Source organism: Eumetopias jubatus, unplaced genomic scaffold (assembly GCF_037043125.1).
Source record: "Eumetopias jubatus isolate StellerSeaLion01/CBP00866 unplaced genomic scaffold, mEumJub1_p1.0 scaffold_13, whole genome shotgun sequence".
NCBI lineage: Eukaryota > Metazoa > Chordata > Mammalia > Carnivora > Otariidae > Eumetopias > Eumetopias jubatus.
The window spans coordinates 5,837,632-5,858,109 of NW_028274819.1; the positions used below are offsets into that span (position 1 = coordinate 5,837,632).

The following is a 20,478-nucleotide window of genomic DNA, read 5'->3' on the forward strand; positions in this document are numbered from 1 at the left end:
TGCTGTTGTCATACAGTTTACTTCACCATAGGTTATAAACCTCACAATACATTATTGCTATTTTTGTTTTTAAAAGTTATGGTTTTTGGGGCACCTGGGTGGCTGTCGTTAAGTGTCCCCAGGGTCCTGGGATTGAGCCCCACATTGGGCTCCCTGCTCAGCAGGAAGCCTGCTTCTCCCTCTCCCACTCCTCCTGCTTATGTTTCCTCTCTCGCTGTCTCTCTCTCTCTGTCAAATAAACTCTTTAAAAAAAAAAGTTAATTATGTTTTAAAGAGATTAAAGTAATAAGAAAAAAAGTCTTTATATTTATCCATGTAGTCACCATTTTCAGTACCCTTCATTTCTTTGTGTAGATTCAGGTTTCCAGCTGGTATCACTTCTCTTCTACTTGAAGGACTTCCTTTACATTTCTCATCTGATAATGAATTCTTTCAACTCTTATATGTCAGAAAAAGTCCTTATTTCATCTTTTTTTTTTTAAAGATATTTTTGTTAGGTAAAGAATCCTAGGTTGAAGGCTTTTTCTTCAGTACTATAAAGATGTTGCTCCATTTTCTTCTAGCTTATACTGTTTCTGATGAGAAATTTTCTGTAATCCTTATCTCTGTTTCCTTGTAAATAAGCTTTCCCCACCTGTTTGCTTTTAAGATTTTCTCTTTACCACTGGTTTTAACCAATTTAATTATGATGTGTCTTGGTGTAGTTTTGTTTCTTGGGCTTGGTGTTTCTTAAGATTCTTAGATCTGTTGGATTTATAGATTCCATCAAATTTGGAAAAATTTCAGCCATTATTCCCTCGGATATATTTTCTGCCTCCATTTCTTCTTCAGATTCCCCAATTACACATATATTTAGGCTACCTGAAGCTGTGAAGCTCACAGATGTTCTGTGTTTTATTATTATTTGTAAAGAAATCTCACCCTTTTAATTAACTAATTAATTTATTTTTGAGGGAGAGCATGCACGTGTATGAGCGGTGGGGTGAGTGGAGTGGGGAGGGGTGGGAGGGAGAAGGAATTTTTTTTTTAGCAGATGTATTTTATGTTATTTGTTTACTTTTATTATGTTTAGTTAGCTAACATATAGTACATCATTAGTTTATGATGGAGAGAATCTTAACCAGACTCGATGCTGAGCATGGAGCCCAATGCAGGGCTCAATCTCATGACCCTGACATCACCACCTGAGTCAAGATCAAGAGTCAGATGCTTAACTGAATGAGCCACCCAGGAGCCCCTACTGTTGCCATTGTTGTTGTTGTTGTTGTTGTTGTTATTATTATTATTATTATTAAATCTGTGTTTCATTTCAGATAGTTTCTACTGCTATGTGTTTCTCCTTAAGTGTCCAATGTGCCATTCATACCATTCAGTGTAATTTCCACCTTGGAGACATCATAAGTTTTCATCTTTACAGTTCATTTTGGGTCTTTTTTATACTTTCCAAACTCTACTTAATATGTTCAGTCTTTCCTCTAGCTTCCTGAACATATGGAATACATTATAATAAGTCTTTTAATGTCTTTGTCTACTAATTCTATCTTCTGTGTCAGTTCTGGATCAGTTTTGATTCAATGATTGATTGATCAACTGACTTGAGTTTTCTCTTCATTGTGGGTTGTATAGTCCTGCTTCTCACCATGCCTGTTAATTCTGATTGGATGCAAGACACTGTGAATATTACCGTGATGGGTGCTGGATATTTCTTTTTGTTTGTTTGTTTCTTTAAATTTTTATTGTTATGTTAATAAGTGCTGGATATTTCTAATAGTCCTATAAATATTCTTGACCTTTGTTCTGTGATGCTATTGAATTACTTGGAAACAATTTGATCCCTCTATGTCTTGCTTCTGCTTTTAAGCTTTGTTAGGCAGGACCAGGGGAGTGTTTATTAGGCAGAGGTTTAATTTTTCTCCATTTCCAAGGCAAGTCCCTTCTTAGTACTCTACATGATGCTCCATAAATTATAAGGCTTTCCTCTCTGGTTGATGGAAATATGCACTATTCCTGGCCCTGTGTAAACTCTGCATATTATTTGCTTTAATCCTTCTAGGAGGTTCTTTACCTGAATAATTTCTTCACAAGAATGAGCTGATTCATTCTCATCTGAATAAGATACAGATTCCCAGAATTCTCTCTCTTTGGAGCTCTTTCTTTTCTGGTATTCCACCCTGAAAACTTTAGCTGTCTTGGCATCCTGGAACTCCCAGTTTCATCTATTCAACTCAGGGAGAGCACTAGGCTTTGCCTAGATACCTTCTCCTTGTTCAATGGCCTCTGTACTTTCTCTAGGCAGTATGTTAGGGTAATCCTAGGGTTCACTTCACTTCATTTATTTTCCATGTCTCAGGAAAGACTATCCTATTCATTGATGCCCAATGTCTTGAGAACCATTGTTTTATATGTTGTGTCTGGATTTTTGTTATTTCAGTCAGGAGAGTAAATCTAGTTCCTGTCACTCCATCTTGGCCAGAAGCCACTGTATAATAATATCACTCTTGATCTCCTCTATTTTCTCGTATTATACTTTAGTTCCACAAAAGCCAGTCCTACTGACTGGAGCAAAGAGAGCCAGAAGAGTGGGCTTTAGTTGGAACACTATTATCAGCTATACCTGGAATCTGGAGATATATAGAATTTCCCAGCTATGATTCTTTTCACTCATTAAAGGAGTCTGTCACAAAACCAGATGAAGCTGTTTGAGCTCCTTGAGGGTGGAGACCCCAACTAATGCAATTCTATATCTCCAGCATCCAGAAAGGTGAATAAAGTATGGTTTTGATTAGACAAAACTAAACATAAATACTCCACTATATCATCACCACTGTAATGATGGTAGCTATGTGCTCAGCACTTTACATACATTATTTTATTCAAACCTCATAACAATCATTTTAGGTATGCATCATTCCAATTTTATTGATAAAGAAACTAAGGCTTAGAAAGATTAAATAGCTTTCACAATACTACACAACTAGTTAGTGGTAGAAATGGAATTTGAGGAACATCTAGCCATGCTCTTGATCTCTGTGTAATACTATATTCTATAAAGTTTTCCTAAACCACAGGCTTCCTTGCTGAAAGCTGACCTCAGATTGTGCAATCTAAAGTACCTGCACCTAACCACCCTGTATTCAGGGTTCCCACACATCAATATGGAAGATTTCCACCAAAGTACTGATTATTACTTTATACTTACCTGTTTCATCTCACATGAGCAGTAGGGAAGAAGTCGGTGCCAGGTGATCTCATGAAATGATTTATGCAGTTTGGTCCCAAACTCTTGAGTGTCAGCTGCCTAAAATGGGTCAGAGATGAAACATGCTAAATTCCAGTACTGGCAACCAAAAGGAAGGTACCCACAGGATATGGGAAGAGGATGAGACAAATAGGAAGGCAAACCACTGACATCCCTCATGTTATGTTAGGAGTTTCCTTAACTCCTATGGATACAGGAGTAGAGAGAAGGCCTGGGATATAAGGCATGAGATAGGTCGTTGTGGCTCCTATGTCTTTCAATTTCTGTTACCTAAGCAAGATCTTTCACACAAGGCCTTTGTTCTCCTATCGCTATAGGAAATACATATCCCAGAGATCTAACTGTTCATAAAGGGGTTATATAAATTGCTTTCCTCTAAAACAAGTTCCAGGAGAGCAGAGGTTCCACTATATTCAACTAAGGCTGATATAAGAACTTCCCCTCAGATAAGGCTTTTAGGGAAGAAAGGAAGAAGATAATAGCATCCATAAGGAATGGGTAATAACCTCTATATTTTACTATAGAATTGCAGGATATTAGAGTTAAAGGGGACGAGAGTAATCACCTGACACAACACACTAATTTTATAGATGAGAAAACTAAAATCCAAAAAGAAGAAGTGACCCACCTAAGCTCTCATGGCTTATTAATACAAAAGTTAGGGCTGACCTTAGGATTGCCAATGTAGCATTCTTCTCATTACCCTGTGCTATCCACATGACCCAGAAAGCTGAAGCTGTAGGATGTACTACATTATAAAGGTGTTATACTCTTAGATGTAGTAAATCCACTTATAGAAATTTATTCTAGGAAATAATTCAGAAGAAGCAAGATATCACACAGAGGTATTAACTGAAATACTATCTACATTGGCAAAAAGAATATAAGCAATTTAAATGCCTCTCATTAAGGGAATGGTTTATTAAATTAGATCAAACCAATGGAGTGGAACTAGGTAACTGATACAAATTTTAAAACACCTGAAATGGGGAAATGTCAAATTATATATGAATATAGAATTCTTCAGTTACAACTATACAATATAACTTGAGAAAATATGTAAAAACTTTTAAATACAGTGATAAATATTAGCTATTATTTTAAATTTTGAATGTATTATACTATTCTTTCCAAGAAAAAAGTACAAAAAAAAAAAAGCAACAGACATGGAATGAATGGGCCACCCCACTGATAATACCAATTGATCAGTACACATTCCTAAAAGGAAAGAAACTAACATTTATTGAGAACCTACCATGTGCTATGCATGTTCACACTTAGCCCTCACCCTCGTAATAACCCTCTGACATACTATTATTTTTTTATTTTTTCCAACTTATAGATGAAGCTCAGAAAAATTAAGTACAGGCCTTAGCCCACACAGCCAGTAAGTAAATGAGCCAAGAACTGAACTCAGGCCTCTGATTTCAATTGTTACACTATTCCATACTGCCAAATATGTGTAATACTTAAGGCTACTCAGTTATTTCCAATGTTTTCTGTCACCCTGAGGTAACAAAACATTCTTCAATAAGGAACTGGGAATCCCTGTCTAGTCTTAGCTCTAACTGTAACTAGCTATGTGACCTAAAGCAAGTAGAAATTTCAGATAAGTTATTTTCTCATTTATAAAATAGTACACATATAACTATCCATTCAATAAATATTTCTTAAAACACCACAGGCCTGGTACTATGTAGGACCACAGTAGGATAAAATGAAATAATGTTTCTAAAAGCTCTGTACATAATACTACGTTAGGTAGTAGAACATCGTTAAAACCCTGGCACTTTTTTTTTTTAATTAAATTTTTTTTTTTAAGATTTTATTTATTTATTTGAGAGAGAGAGAGAACGAGAGATAGAAAGCACGAGAGGGAAGAGGGTCAGAGGGGGAAGCAGACTCCCTGCTGAGCAGGAAGCCCGATGTGGGACTCGATCCCGGGGCTCCAGGATCATGACCTGAGCCGAAGGCAGTCGCTTAACCAACTGAGCCACCCAGGCGCCCAAAACCCTGGCACTTTTAAGCAGCCGTAATCTCCTACTAACTTGAAGGGCACGGAGACAGATGTTTCGGAAGCTACTGCTGGTGCTTCCAGTCACGATACTCATGATGGAATTCACAGCCACTGAGAGTGAGACCTGCAATTTCTGATGATCCTAAGGAACATAATAAGGAGAGATGGCAGTTTATAATAATCCCAAGCTGGTGGTTCAGAGAATCCCAAAGGAATCAAAGATTTCAGTAACAGCAGGATTTCAACAACTCTTCCCCCTCCATAAACAATACTTACTGAGATCATGCCATATAAAGGGCACTTAGGGATTGAAAAATGTTCTCCTCTTTTACAGAGATGATTTACTGACACAGACACATTCAGAAAAGATAAGCCACGAGACACTAGGCAATAAAATAGATGCGCTTACTATTTTTTTTAAAGATTTTATTTGTTTATTTGACAGAGAGAGATAGCAAGAGCAGGAACACAAGCAGGGGGAATGGGAGAGGGAGAAGCAGGCTTCCCGCTGAGCAGGGAGCCCGATGTGGGGCTCGATCCCAGGACCCTGGGATCATGACCTGAGCCGAAGGCAGACGCTTAATGACTGAGCCACCCAGGCACCCAAGATGTGCTTTCTATTTAAAAAAAAAAAAAGCTTTAAACTTTGCTCTCTTAGTGTGGTTTTTAGGCACCCAAGATGTGCTTTCTATTTAAAAAAAAAAAAAAAGCTTTAAACTTTGCTCTCTTAGTGTGGTTTTTTCCCCTGAAAAGGGGGCTATATGAAGTTAAGAAATATGTTACCAAAAGTATAAAGGATAGAGGAAATCAGAAAGTCAGATAAAAAGAGAAAGTGATGGGGTGCCTGGGTGGCTCAGTTGGTTAAGCCTCTGCCTTCAGCTCAGGTCATGATCCTGGAGCCCCTGGATCAGGCTCCCTGCTCAGCGGGAGTCTGCTTCTCCCTCTCCCCTGCTCCCCGTCCCCCACCCCGCTCATGCTCGCTTGCTCTCTCTTGCTCACTCTCTCAAATAAATAAAAATCTTTAAAAGAGAGAGAGAGAGAAAGTGATGTTATAAAGCATTAGAAATGAGGGAAGAATGTAAGATTTAGTGAAGCAGTAGCTCCAGAAGTATGTGTGGAAAGAGAAGACAGATAAGGAAAAGGCTCATTATTAGTCATTTTTCTCTATTATTTTGTCCCTATTTACTCAAATTCACCTATTAGGAGGTAAGACTATGCAAGCTGGTTACAGTGACATATCCTAAGTTAAAATTTGAGTTCCTAGGTTAGAGGCAATGTAAGGATCAGCCAAGGTGACAAAAGAGGAAGAGGCATTAAGGGAGGAAGGGCCCTCAGGCTCTGTCATATCCTCTAGTTCTTTTTCTTAGAGTAGGAGACAAGGACTTATGAATTTCTTATTACCTTGGTAGCCTGGTGATGCTGTTCCAAGGCCTGGTCCACGGCAACCTGGACAGAATCTTGCACTACGCTGTGGCTCTCCGTGAGGATGGCACTGAGATGAGTGGTAAGCAAGGTGTGGACTCCTAAAGGGAGGGAAAATACTGGTAACCTTGAATGAGAATGGCCACTTCAAGACTGCTGTTATGCACTCTGAGTGAAAGAGGCTTTTTGGAAGAAGAGGCCACTTTTGCCTATCCAAAAATAATTACTTTTTTAGACCAAAAAACCCAGCAACTTAAAAACTCACCCAATTTCACTTACAAATGAAAGAGACTTCAAAAATTAAATGTGAAGGTTGACATTATTTTTGAAGAAACAAGTGAGGGATCCTGTTTAATTCATATCAGAAACAGAAATATATACCACATACTATAAACAATGATACTGGTGACTCCCAATGGATAGGAGGAGGAGGAAGAGAAAAAGGAAAGGCCTGTTGGAGAGTGTCTACCCTACACCCTTCCTGTGTGAGCATCACTGTTGTGGTGAGCCACTGTTACTGTCAGGGTCTCAATCCTTTCACATATGGCGTGATACAGAAAAAGTTAACACTCACAATGATGACTCTGAGACCGCTGGTATAAGGGTCCTTTTAAATGGGGGCTATTTCTGATAAAGTAACCATAGGCACTACTGCTCAGAAGAAAAGCTAACAGGTAAGAGTGATAGGCAAAATATGTCAGCCACAATAGGCTAGCATTGATGACCTGGAGACAACAGACACGGGAAGACAAATTCACTTTACACTTGAGAAAATACTCCTTAATTAACCTTTCCTTTTTCAGTGTTTTTCTATTCTTCCCTGAATAGTCTGTTCAAAGGCACTATGGTGAAGCAGTCTACAGCTGGCTGGCTTGTCTCAGGACTGCATTAAAAATGCAAACCAGAAGGTACATTTTCTACCACAAGGCGCCATGATGCTTTCCCAGAAAGGAAGGTAAAATGTGGTCTGCTCAAAAGGGGTCTGAAATTGGAATCTGGAGAACACAGATTCTAGAGTGAATTCTACCACTAACTTGTGGTGACCAAGTCCCTTCACTTTTCTCACTTCAAAACTAAAATTGGCTTTATACCACCTGCTCTCACAGGCATGTTGTGCAGATACACTGGGATAATACATATGAAGTGTTTTGAAATGTACATTGCAATATTCAAAGGGAAAATATCGCTATTGCTATGATGAAATCGTATGGGTTACTGTTTTCTATTGTTTGGTGCTAAGAATAGCCTCAAGAAATCAGTTAGGCCCCTTTTGAAAGCAGACATTTAATTAAAAAGCTACAAGTTTGTTCCCCAAAACTGCTGATACTACCAGATGCCTTTAACGTTGTAGCAAAATAATGAGTTAATCATAGAAAAGTTACCATGACAAGGTGGGCAGGAGGCCAGTTAAGTGATTTTTTTAAGACACATGGAAACAGACTGTAGTTCTGCACAATCTGTTTCCTAAAAGTAGCTCTAGAAAAAGCTTTCAAGGATATGAGAAAGAATAAGGGAAAAAGAAGATAAAATTACTGTATCTCTATCCATTTATCTATATCTACCTACCTTCACCATATATCCTTTTCCAAAGGCTAGTCCTAAACTACCAGATGTGTAAGGAAATTTAAAAAGATACGTAGTATGGGGGCTCCTGGGTGGCTCAGTCAGTTGAGCGGCCAGCTTTTGATTTCGGCTCAGGTCATGATCTCGGACTCCTGGATCAAGCCCAGCATCATCATCATTGGCTCCATGCTCAGCGGGGAGTCTGTTTCAGGAAATTCTCTCTCTGCCCCTCCCCACTCTCTCTCAAATCTTTTTTTTAAAAAAAGAAACTTAGTATGTTTACTAATGCAGTGATGAATTTCTATTGAAGCCAATATCGAATGTCACTACCTGAGATGCTACAGGCCTTCAGAGTCAAGTTAACAGAAATGTATAAACTATCACATTACTACAAGAATGACAGGAAACACTGGTTTTTGAGGAATCAGTTCTTCAGGTGTGTTCAATAGGATTCAGAAAATGGTATGAGACTTTATGTCATCCTAGGGAAGACTGAATGTGGTAATCCCTCTAGCACACCTCAAACAAAACAAAACAAAACAAAAACTGATCCTCCCCCCTCTCATGTGCTCTCTCTCTCATTCTCGCTCTCTCAAATAAATAAAATCTTAAAAAAAAAACAAAACAAAACCAAAACCAAATAACAACCAACCAAAAAGCCCTGCCAAGACAGTAGATCTTAAGTCTAATGGGTCTTTAGACTTGGAAGGGCCTTTGATAGCACCTAGTCTAACAATCTCAAATTAAATATATGAAAAGGGAAGATCAGATGATTTATGTGACTTGCTTCCCAAAAATCACTGAGGAATTTGGTAGAACTAAAATTAAACCCAGCTTTCTTGATTCTACCCTGAAGTCCTTCCCACTAAGATGCTTCTCTTATCAGCCTCTGTCCATATGAGTGCAGGCCAGGTAACAACCCTAGGCATCCTCACTTTGTCCTCCCTGCTGGAAGCCTCATTAGTGTGGGTCACTTCTATGCTCCCGTTCCAGGGCCTTGATGAATGGAACAGTGGAGCACCAGACAACAACAGCTCTTCAAATGAAGAGTTGCAAGCCAGAGCCCAGGAAAGCAGTGTGCTTCTCCCCTAAACAACATATAGATACTGGGAAAAGACAGGAGACGCATAGAAGGCAGGCAGCAGGAAGAATCCCACAGCTGACAACTGTTTGTTCAATAAATAGTTGGCACCAGTAAACATAAGCTCTTCTGATCTGGGAATGTAAGATGTCTCCTTTCTCTCATGACTCAGGGGGAGCAGGGCCACACCAAACAAGCACTGGAATGGCTGGAGAGTAGAGTCCCAAGAAAAAACACTGGATCACAGAGAACACAGAAACATATCAGGAGCACCAAAAGAGAGGCTTATGAACCTTTCCCCAGACATTTATAAGCTCCACTTCTTGCTATTTCCCTATAAGTTTAGGAGGGCATTGAGAAACACTTAAATTTGGGGCCCCTAGGTGGCTCAGTTGGTTAAGTGTCTGCCTTGGGCCCAGTCCAGATCATGATCCCTGGTTGAGCCCTGGGATCAAGCCCCCTGCTCAGCAGGGAGCTGGCTTCTCCCTCTTCCTCTGCCCCTCCCCCTGCTCACACTCTCTCTCAAATAAATAAAATCTTAAAAAAAGAAACACTTAAATTTATATCTCAGTGTTTATTGGATTAAACACATATGCCAACTCCCACTCACACTCAGTGGTCTTCAAACTTTACTATATTTAAAAATCACCTGAGTATCTTGTCAAAAATGCAGATTCTTGAGCCATACCATATTTCTACATTATAACAAAACAATGAGTTAATCACTGGCTCAGGAAGCAGCTCATTTTCAAATACTGCAGGTGATTTTGATGCATTTGTTTCGTGGACCACCAGAGAGAACCTTTCTGATAACAGGTTATCACCAATTTGTTAGATAAACTGTAACGGCCCCCCTTTGTATGCCTGAACAAGGACAGTTTCTCCCTTTCCAGAGGTCTATGTGGCAATCACATAAAGTCATTCATACCAATACACTCCCACACCTCCTTATGTTGAGGTTGAGAGAGATGCTGCATCAAGGCCAAGCAACGCCGGTAATGTTTCTTGATTCCACCTGGAAAAGCGATAATGTGGTGGACAGTTCTCAGGCCCGAGCTTTAAAAACATACTGATATCTGGGGCGCCTGGGTGGCTCAGTTGGTTAAGCGACTGCCTTCAGCTCAGGTCATGATCCTGGAGTCCCGGGATCGAGTCCCGCATCGGGCTCCCTGCTTGGAGGGGAGTCTGCTTCTCCCTCTGACCCTCTTCCCTCTTGTGCTATTTCTCATTCTCTCTCAAATAAATAAATAAAATCTTTAAAAAAAAAATACTGATATCTGAATCCTGCCTCAGTCCAAGGAAATCATAATCCCTGGGGGTGAGGTCTCGGCATTTTATAGACGCTCCCCAGGTAATATATCAGCAGCTAAGGTTGAGAACCACTCATCTAAGGTATAGACTCTGTAGAGACCATTATAGGAAGTATCCACTAATTTCTGGCCCACTAAATCTGGGAACGTCATCATTTAAGTGATGTTTCGAGATACATATCTTTTCCATAAAGCATATAATTTAACTTATTTAGGCAAGGTTTCTCATTAAAATTCATTATTCTACAGAAATATATGTAATTCAGATACGTGCATCATAATAACATCTCCCTTTCTTTACTCTCTTAACATTTAAGCACACCCAAACTGGCAGCCCCTATACCTACTCCACAGTTCTGTTTGCTGGACTGGAAATCCGCTGTGAAAATCCACAAAGAGAAAAAGCAGCAGAGTTTGTCCCTGGAAGTCCATATTCTGAGACTGATCTCCCTCACTGGATTCCACCTGATAACTCACATCTGGAAGCACCAAATCTAGAGGACAAGATATTACACAGTATTCTAAGATAAGTAAAGCCCTCAGAATGCTATGTGAATAAAGAACCTATACCTCAAACAAAGAAGGATCTGAGACAAATCTAAATTTGAACACTCCCTTCTCCTCCTGAACCTGTTTTTCTATCCACATGATGGAAGGAAATAGCGACAAAAGGAACATCAAAATAACAACTGGGTGTGCAAAATGCAAATCAAACAGCACTCCTTAGAATTTATTGAGAAACATTTATTGATTCCCCATACAACTTTCTAAGATAGATTATCACTAGTAAAAGGCAGAGGTCAGAGTCAAACCTGAGTAATGAAAATGACAACAGCTAATTTGTATTAAATGCTTACTATATGCCACTTATTGTGTTAAATTCTTCACATGGACTATCTAAACATAGACTCCTCAACAACACTATGGCATAGGACCTATTCTTATATTATTTTACAGATTTAAAAAAGGCACTAATAGATTAAATACATTGCCCAACGTGAGGCAGTAAGTGGTGGAACTGTTTTAGACAGACTCAAAATCTGTGTTCTTAACCACATTACCATATTATATCTGTATTCCCAGGTAATCTGATGCCCTACAGTCACTTTCTAGCACCTTGATCCTTTAGAATACAATCATGATAGTCCTAAATTCCACCCAGATCCATACGGAGAAGTACCTCCATGTGGATTCTGGTTATGTCCTTTAGAGTAATGAGGGAGGGAAGGAGATGAGGGGACATTTTCTATATTACTCATTTCCAAAGTAAACTGAACAAGCTCAGGCATCACGAATTGGCAAAAAATGAAGGAAACCAACAAAGCATGAAAATAAAAATTCAAAGAGAAAAGGAGATATGGAGAGCCCTAGAGATTCAAACATTCTAAAGGCATGACATCCCACCTGTTAAGACCAGGCACTCTTTCTTCACAAAACCATTCACCTCCACAGACCCTGTTCAAAGACACCCTCCTCCTTTCATTGCACCCTCTGTAACAACTACCTACTCAAGAAAAAAAAATCCTTACTCTGAGTCTTATTTCCTAGAGAAGATTCTATCATTCCCCCTGAGATACTTCTCCATCCCAGGAGGCTTCAGTCTTCTCATACCAGTCACAGCTCTAGAATGCCTCTTCCCCACTGGTCACCTTCCTCAGCATCCAGTTTACCAGACCACTTTCTAAATTTCAGAGGATTCTAGCAAACAACAGTCAAGCTCAAGACTGTAAACCTCCTACACCCACCCCTGACTCCCTCTCCAAGTGTGCAGTGAGGTGGTGCCTGTGGGGCTCCCTGGGGAGAGGTGGAGACAGGGGAAGGGATGCACTCCGCGTAGACAGTATAGATGGGGGTAGATGGGAGGGCAGAGGGAGTTCTCTTCTATTTTACAAATGAGGAAGACATGAGCCAATTTAAATGCTGATGAAAGATTCCAGTAGAGAGACTGATAAAGGGGAAGGATGTGTGGGTAAAAAAAAAAGATGGGGGAGCCTGGGTGGTTCAGTTGGTTAAGCATCTGCCTTCGGCTCAGGTCATGGTCCCAAGTTCCTGGGATTGAGCCCTGCATCGGGTTTGCTGCTTGGCGGGGAGCCTGCTTCTCCCTCTCCCTCTGCTGCTCCCCTACTTGTTCTTTCTCTCTCTCTATAAGATAAATAAATAAAATCTTAAAAAAAAAAGATTGTAAACCTCTTAGATATCACCTCATGGTTGCATATCCCCTTTCCAGTTTTATTTTTTGGTCCAGTTATTAAGCATCCACCTCTCAGTGTGATTCACCCAAAGTTAATGTGGTTATGCTCTACATGAATACTACAGCCAGCTTCCTAGGTTGATTACTAACATGGTTTATACTCCTGCTTTGAATTTATATGGTGTTTTAATTTTTGTAAGTAATTTTATGTGCATTTTCTCATTTCATTAGGAAACATTTCTTTTCCATAATAGTTCAATGATATTACTAACCTTTCTAAAACCCCAGAGTTGACAGATTAAGGTACAAAAGAAACCCTCCAAACAAGTCCTTACAAGATGGAGGTCTACTGACTATCTCAAGAGGACCAGGAAGAGAGGAGGCAGTAGAGGAAATGAGAGGAAAACCAGCATTAACATGTAATACCGAAACAGGCTCTAATGCGGCTTTGACTATTGACCTGTTTGCTGCACTTCATGTAGATTCTCAAACTTAGCCAGACCCCCACCAGTGGCCCCCAACCTAAACCATCAGATCACTGTGTCCTATTTTTTATGTACACCTGCTATTTATATTTCCTTGCATTTCTCTAATATTCTCCAGGCTTCTTTATTCCTGTGCAAAGAGAGGGAGATATACCTCTATCCAAACTGAGATCCAAATTGGGCACCATACGCAAGTGGTATTTCTTCCAGTCAATGAAATAAGAGGTATCTTTGAAGACAGTAGTAGTTGGTGGCTCCTGACTTGGCAATATCAGGGGCAGACCTGAAGGTCCATATAGAAATATGTATAGTTGCTAAAGAAAACTACCAAATTTTAGTTTTTTATGACTATGTATTCATTTGCATACAACAAACATAACACTGACCTGGTTCACACTCCCAGAAATAAACTAGGGTGCTAGATGATTACGTATTAAACCTTTCCACATCGAATATAGGTGTGAGGCACCAGAGATAGATCCACTAGAATTCCTAGAAATTTATTCTGGGTTTAAGAAGTGTGTGCTACAGGTATAGTATTGGGGCAATTAGTTTATATATTCATCCTACTCATTCCATCATAGGTTTGAGTGGTACTACAGGCTAAACACCATATTAAGTTCAGAGAATACAAAGATGAATATCCAGATTTAATACCTACCTTTAATTTATCATATATATTAGACTAGAGATACAGGTAAAAATCAGTAAAACACAGTGTGATACATGCTAGAAGTATATACAAAAATATCTTTCAGTAAGTATTTGAGTATATTCAGATGAAAAAGGAAACTCCTTACCTCCTCTAACCCTATTCTCTAACCAAGACCAAGGCGGCCAGACCTCTGAAATGGTTTCCTTTTCTTGAGTTCACTCCTACCCTCGCCTTCCCTTTCACCTAGGGTTTCTCCACCTTAGCACTACTGGCATTTTGGGCCAGATAATTGTTGTAGGGGCTGTCCTGTGCACTGTAGGATGTTTAGCAGTATCCCTGACCTCTACCCACTAGATGCCAGTAGCACCCTCCCCCTGAGTCATGACAGTCAAAAAATGTCCCCAGACATTGCCAAATGTCCTCTGAGGGCAAAATTATCCAGTTAAGAACCAATTCTTAGGGGCGCCTGGGTGGCTCAGTTGTTAAGCATCTGCCTTCAGCTCAGGTCATGGTCCCAGGGTCCTGGGATGGAGCCCCGCATCGGGCTCCCTGCTCAGCAGGAAACCTGCTTCTCCCTCTCCCTCTCCCCCTGCTTGTGTTCCCTCTCTCGCTGTATCTATTTAAGATAAATAAAATCTTAAAAACAAAACAAAACAAAACCTAATATTTAACCCTTTTTGTCCCCTGAACCAAGGCTAAAGAAGCCAGAAATATATTTTCCTTTATCTTTTTTTTTTGTTTTCATCCTCTTTTTAATAGGGTAAATATGAAGCATTAAGTGTGAAGATTAAAATCCTCACCCGTAGGCACTGGGACATTATGAAAAGTCACAGCAGAACAAAGGGAGACAGTACCCATAAATGAAGTCTCCATCACAAATCCAAGACATTTACACAGGAGCTAAGGCCAACACATTCACTGTTTAGAGCCAGGGGAGCTTTGAGGTACTGCAAACTCAGTAAGAGTGGAATGTCTCAAAAGTCAAAATGTGTGACTATCTTTTAATTGGGTTGTTGAAACCATTTACATTTAATATAAATACTGCTATGGTTGGGTTTAAATCTACCATCTTGTTACGTGGTTTGCATTTGTTCCTTGTATTTCCCTCTTTCCTATTTTTGGATTCTATTCTGGACTGGGTGTTTTTTGTAACTCCATTTTATCCCCTTTTTTGATTTATTCATAATTCTTTGTTGTAGAAACAGCGATTTATAGTATAAACTTTAGGCTTTATAGTATACAACTTTATCACCATCTCCTTTTAAATGATATTATAACAGTTCACACACATAAAGTATAAGAATCCTGCAATAATATACTTCCATTTCTCCCCTCTTGGTCTTTGTGCTATTGTCACTCATTTTACTTCGACATATGTTATAAATCTTATATACTGATGGCATTTTTTTTTTTTTTTTTTTTGCTTTAAAAGTCAATTCTTGGGCGCCTGGGTGGCACAGTTGGTTAAGCGACTGCCTTCAGCTCAGGTCATGATCCTAGAGTTCCGGGATCGAGTCCCTCGGCAGGCTCCCTGCTGAGCAGGGAGTCTGCTTCTCCCTCTGACCCTCCCCCCTTCTCATGTGCTCTCTAATAAGTAAAATCTAAAAAAAAAAAAAAAAAGATTCTCCCTCTCCCTCTGCCCCTCCACCCCCCACTCACGGGCTCTCTTAAAAGAATAAAAATAAAAAATAAAAACAATGCTTCACTTTCTCCTAGATTACAGTTTCCAATGAGAAATCTTAATTCTCATCTTTGTTCCCCAGTATGTTAAAATGTCTTTTTACCTCTAGCCGCTTTTAAGGTTTTTTATTATCGGCTTTAACCAATTTGATTATGGTGTGTCTTGATATAATTTTATTCAAGTTTCTTATGTTTAAAGTTTGTTATCTTCTTCCATCTGCAGGTTTATACTTAATAGCAAATTTGGAAATTTGGGGGACATTATTTCCTCAAATATTTTATCTGCCCTCCCCCTGCAGGAATCCAATCACATGTCCCTGAATTAGACCACTTGAAGTTATCCCACAGTTCACTGAAGCTTTGTTCACTTTTTTAGTCTTTTTTTGTTTCATTTTGGTTTCTTCTGCCATGTCTTCAAGCTCACTAATCTTTTCCTCTGCAATGTGTACATCTGTCACTAATCTCATCCAGTCTATTTTCATCCTAAAAATTCTAATTTCTATGTCTAGATATTCAATTTGGGTGTTTTTTTAGATGTGTCTTTACTTAATATGTTCAATTTTTTCCTCTTATACCTTGAATATATGGGTACAGTTATACCTGTCTTAATGTCCTTGTTTACTAATTATTACTTATGTCATTTCTAAACAGTTCTCATTGACCGATTTTTTTTTCTTTCATTATGGGTCTTATATTCCCGCTTGTTTGCATGCCAAGTAATTTTTTATTGGATGCCCAGCATTGCAAAGTTTATCTAGTCGAAGGCAGGACATTTTGCATTCCTGTAAATGTTCTTGAACTTTTTTTCTGGGACACTATAAAGTTACTTGAGTGTAACAGTTTGAGTCTTCTGAGTCTTAGTTTTAAGCTTTGTTAGGTGGGACCAGGGAAGCTAGGGCTAGGGCTAACTCCTCCACTATATTCAGGCAAACCCTTCTTAGGACTCCAACTGATATTTTATGAAATACGAGGTTTTCTATCCTGCGTGGTAGGAACAGAAACCATTCCTAGCTCTGTGTGTTCCCCAGGAATTCTCCTCTGTCTGGAGCTCTCTCTGTGTATTTATCTCCTCTTTGGTACTCTATAAGTTCTAGCTGCCCAAACCTCCCTAAACTCTGAACTTTGTCTTCTCAACTCAGAGAGATCCACTAGACTCTAGTTGGATATGCCCTCCCCATGAACTTCTCTCTAGGTAGTACAGTGCTGCAACACAGGGTTTATTTGTTTCTCCTCTCTCTACACCTACTGTCCTATACTATCTGTTGTTTATATAATTTGTCCATTTTTTTAAATTGTTCAAGGTAGGAGGTTGGATCCAGTCCCTGTTACTTGTTCTTGGCTGGAGACAGAATTTCTTGAAATTGACATAATCTCATGGACTTTGATACCTTCTTTGCTTTCTGTATCAACATAAGATACCCAGGCTCATCTTGTACATTTTTTTTTAAGATTTTATTTATTTATTTGAGAGAGAGCATGAGCGGGGGTGGGGTGGGGGGAGAAGTGAGGGAGGGGGAAGGTGGAGGGGAAAAGGGGCAGAGAGAAGCTGACTTCCCATTGGGCAGAGAGCCCAATGTAGGACTTGATCCCAGAACCCTGGGATCATGACCTGAGCCAAAGGCAGATGTTTAACTGACTGAGCCACCCAGGCGCCCCTCATCTTCTACTTTAGACCTGGAATCAGTCATTCCTCCTTTTTAGTGAGCAATGACATTTAGAGAACACATTCTGGGTACTAGGAGTGCTCACTGTTCCTATGTTTGTTTGTTTTTTGTTTGTTTAGCAGACAAAGCTAAGAAATATATAATTTCAAAAGTCAGAAAACTTGGGGGTACATATTGGTATCTTCAATTCCACTTTAAGATTACTTAAAAATATTTTTTTATTTCAAAATAAAAATATTTCTTTGAATTTAAACTCCTATATCTTATTCTAAAAATTTTGGTTCCCAACAATGTTAATATAATTACTTGTTTTACAATAAGTATGTATACAATAATTTCAGTATAATACCAATGTTATTACTAAGAATCAAAGACCACTAGGGGCACCTGGGTGGCTCAGTCATTAAGCGTCTGCCTTTGGCTCAGGTCATGATCCCAGGGCCCTGGGATTGAGCCCTGCATCGTGCTCCCTGCTCTGCCAAGAGCCTGCTTCTCCCTCCCCCACCCGCCCCTGCTTGTGTTCCCTCTCTCACTCTGTCTCTATCAAATAAACAAAATCTTTAAAAAAAAAAAAAGAATCAAGACCACTAAATGAATTTCAAGAGTGCTTTATAGTTCACTTCATCCTTAGAGTATATCCCACCAAGAATGTACACCAAAACACTATGTTCTAAAGTCAGTTGAATTAATTCTTCTTACTGTATGAATTATGACATTAATCTATATAGGTAAGTTCATTATCTTTTATCTTGAGAAATACTTTTACTGCTTATGGAATTCTAGCTTGATTTTTTAGTTTCAGGACATTAATACTATTATACTACTACATCCTGTTGGTATGGGGAAGTCAGCTGTCAATTTGTTTCTCTTTTGAAGAAAATCCATCTTCCTTAGCTGATTTTTCTCCTTGTTTTTGATTTTCTACAGGTATAGATATCTTTTTGTTTATCCTGCTTGATTATTAAGCTCTGAAATCTGTCTTAGTTGCTTCAGCCATTAATTCTTCAAAGACTGTTTCTGCCCCATTTTCTCTCTTCTCCTTTGGGACATGAATTAAATGTACATTAAAATGGTCTCACTGTTTCCTCTCACCTGTTAACCTCTCTTCTGTATTTTCCATACTTTTGTCTCTCTTTGCTTTATTTTACTAAGTTTTTGCTATCCTCACCTTTTACTTCACAAATTCACTTATGCTATATCTAATCGGTTGTTAAACCTACCTAATTTCAATACAGGTCATTGTATTTTTTGGTTCTACAATTTCCATTTGTTTTTTTTAAAAATTATGTCACATTTTATAGTTCACAGTTCCCTGGCAAGATTTTTAAGCTTGAATTTCAATTTCATAAGCACAGTAAACATAATTTTTTATTTTTAAAATCAATGTCTGATATTACCAACATCTGGAGTCCCACTGGGTGCTTCTGTTGCTCTTGTTTTTGCTAGCTCTTATTCATGTTACCTTGTCCACTCTTTTATCTAGGTGTGGGGGCAGGAGGGTGTGTGTGTGTGTGTGTGTGTGTGTGTGTGTGTGTGTGTGTGTGTATGACAGAGAGAGAGGGAAATATGCACATGAGCTGGACATTTTGAGAAAGTATTTGTTAAATAATCTGAAGCACAGATGTGGTTATCTATCTACCTAGAAAGAATTTTTGTTTGCTTCTACAAGACATCTGGGAGAATTAGAAATCTAGAATCATCTTAATCCATTTTGAAAGTTTAAAATTTTCTGGACTTTCCAGGTGACCCAAAAAATATATGAGTTCATGTGAAGGATGGTTTATTTCAGGTTCACCTTACTCCTTAAAGTGTAACCTTTTAGTTATCCCTACCCAAAACAAGAGGTGCTTTTAACAGCACCCCAGCTCAGCAGGCCCTAAACTCTTTGGCCTTCTTGTCCTATATTGATTCAGAAGTGCATCTTAGCCTCTTGGCTGCTTGCTCTAATTTGCAAATGACCTCAGGGCAAAAGCAGCCCCCAGTGTTGGGCTCAAGCTTTCTGCTATTCCTGTTTTTTCCTATGTTGGCCCAGAAATTCCTTCCTCCTCACTAGAGCTCTTAGAATTTTTTATGATGTTTTAACGTTTCATCCAGCATTTGTCCTCAGTGGGAGGGTGGGTCTAAATTACCTAGTTTGCCATTTTCAGAAACTGAAATCCTACCAGAGTTTTCTTAGCTCTCTTTCTCTTCACTAAATAAAACATCACCTCCCTAGAGCCTCCATTGACTATAATATTTAAAATAACTTCCCTATCATTATCTCTTTACCTGCTTTATTTTATCTTTACTCTACTTACCACTATCTGACATCTATTTATTAACATGTCCCACTAAATGTAAACTTCAAGAGGATAGAAAAAATGTGCCTTATTCCCTCTGGGGAATGGGATGAGGAGGAAGGAGAAAATTTTATATTTTACTTTATACTCTTCTATATGACCTAGATATTAAGATTTTAAAATCCAAGAGTCCATGCATAGTCTTTATCACCATCCCGCTCCTTCCTCCTCCCTAATGATATTTTCAGCTGACACTGGCCTTGGCCTTCTTCTGTTCTTATTCTTTATACTCTACTATATATAACTAGATTTACTCTTATAGCTTCATTCATATAACAATAATACCTAATATTTATTGAACTTATTATATGTCAGGCAGTATGCTAGGAGCTTCACATAGATTAGTACATAATCAATCCTAAAACTGGGGCACCTGGGTGGCTCAGTTGGTTAAACGACTGCCTTCAGCTCAGGTCATGATCCCGGAGTCCTGGGATCAAGTCCCACATCAGGCTCCCAGCTCAGCGGGGAGCCTGCTTCTCCCTGTGACCCTCTCCCCTCTCGTGCTGTTTCTCTCTCTCTTGCTCTCTCATAAATAAATGAATAAAATCTTTTAAAAAAAAATAATCAATCCTAAAACAAACAAATCCCAAAAGAACAGCTATAACAACAACAAAACCTTTGCAAGGGGAAATAAATAAATCTATGAAGTATTATTATCTCTGTTTTAAAGCTGATGAAATAAAAGCTTAGGCTGGTTAAGTAAGCTGCATAAAGTCACAGCCAATTAGTGGTGAATCCAGCATTTACACTCTTGTGCCATGCTCTAACCAAAGCCCTATGCTATACTAAATCCATGGGGGGAAATGTTG

The 20,478-nt window shown here is 39.0% G+C and overlaps 1 protein-coding gene across 1 annotated transcript in view; it reads right to left on the reverse strand.

The window, feature by feature from the left end:
• TOP6BL (TOP6B like initiator of meiotic double strand breaks) overlaps nt 1–20,478 on the reverse strand; it is a 105,126-nt gene that overhangs the window by 14,281 nt on the left and 70,367 nt on the right. The window contains exons 9-13 of the mRNA XM_088017798.1: nt 13,483–13,633; nt 11,000–11,146; nt 6,678–6,799; nt 5,308–5,418; nt 3,200–3,298 (exon numbers count right to left, since the gene is read on the reverse strand). Coding sequence (XP_087873924.1) covers nt 3,200–3,298; nt 5,308–5,418; nt 6,678–6,799; nt 11,000–11,146; nt 13,483–13,633 — 630 coding nt within the window. The remainder of the gene's footprint in view (nt 1–3,199; nt 3,299–5,307; nt 5,419–6,677; nt 6,800–10,999; nt 11,147–13,482; nt 13,634–20,478) is intronic.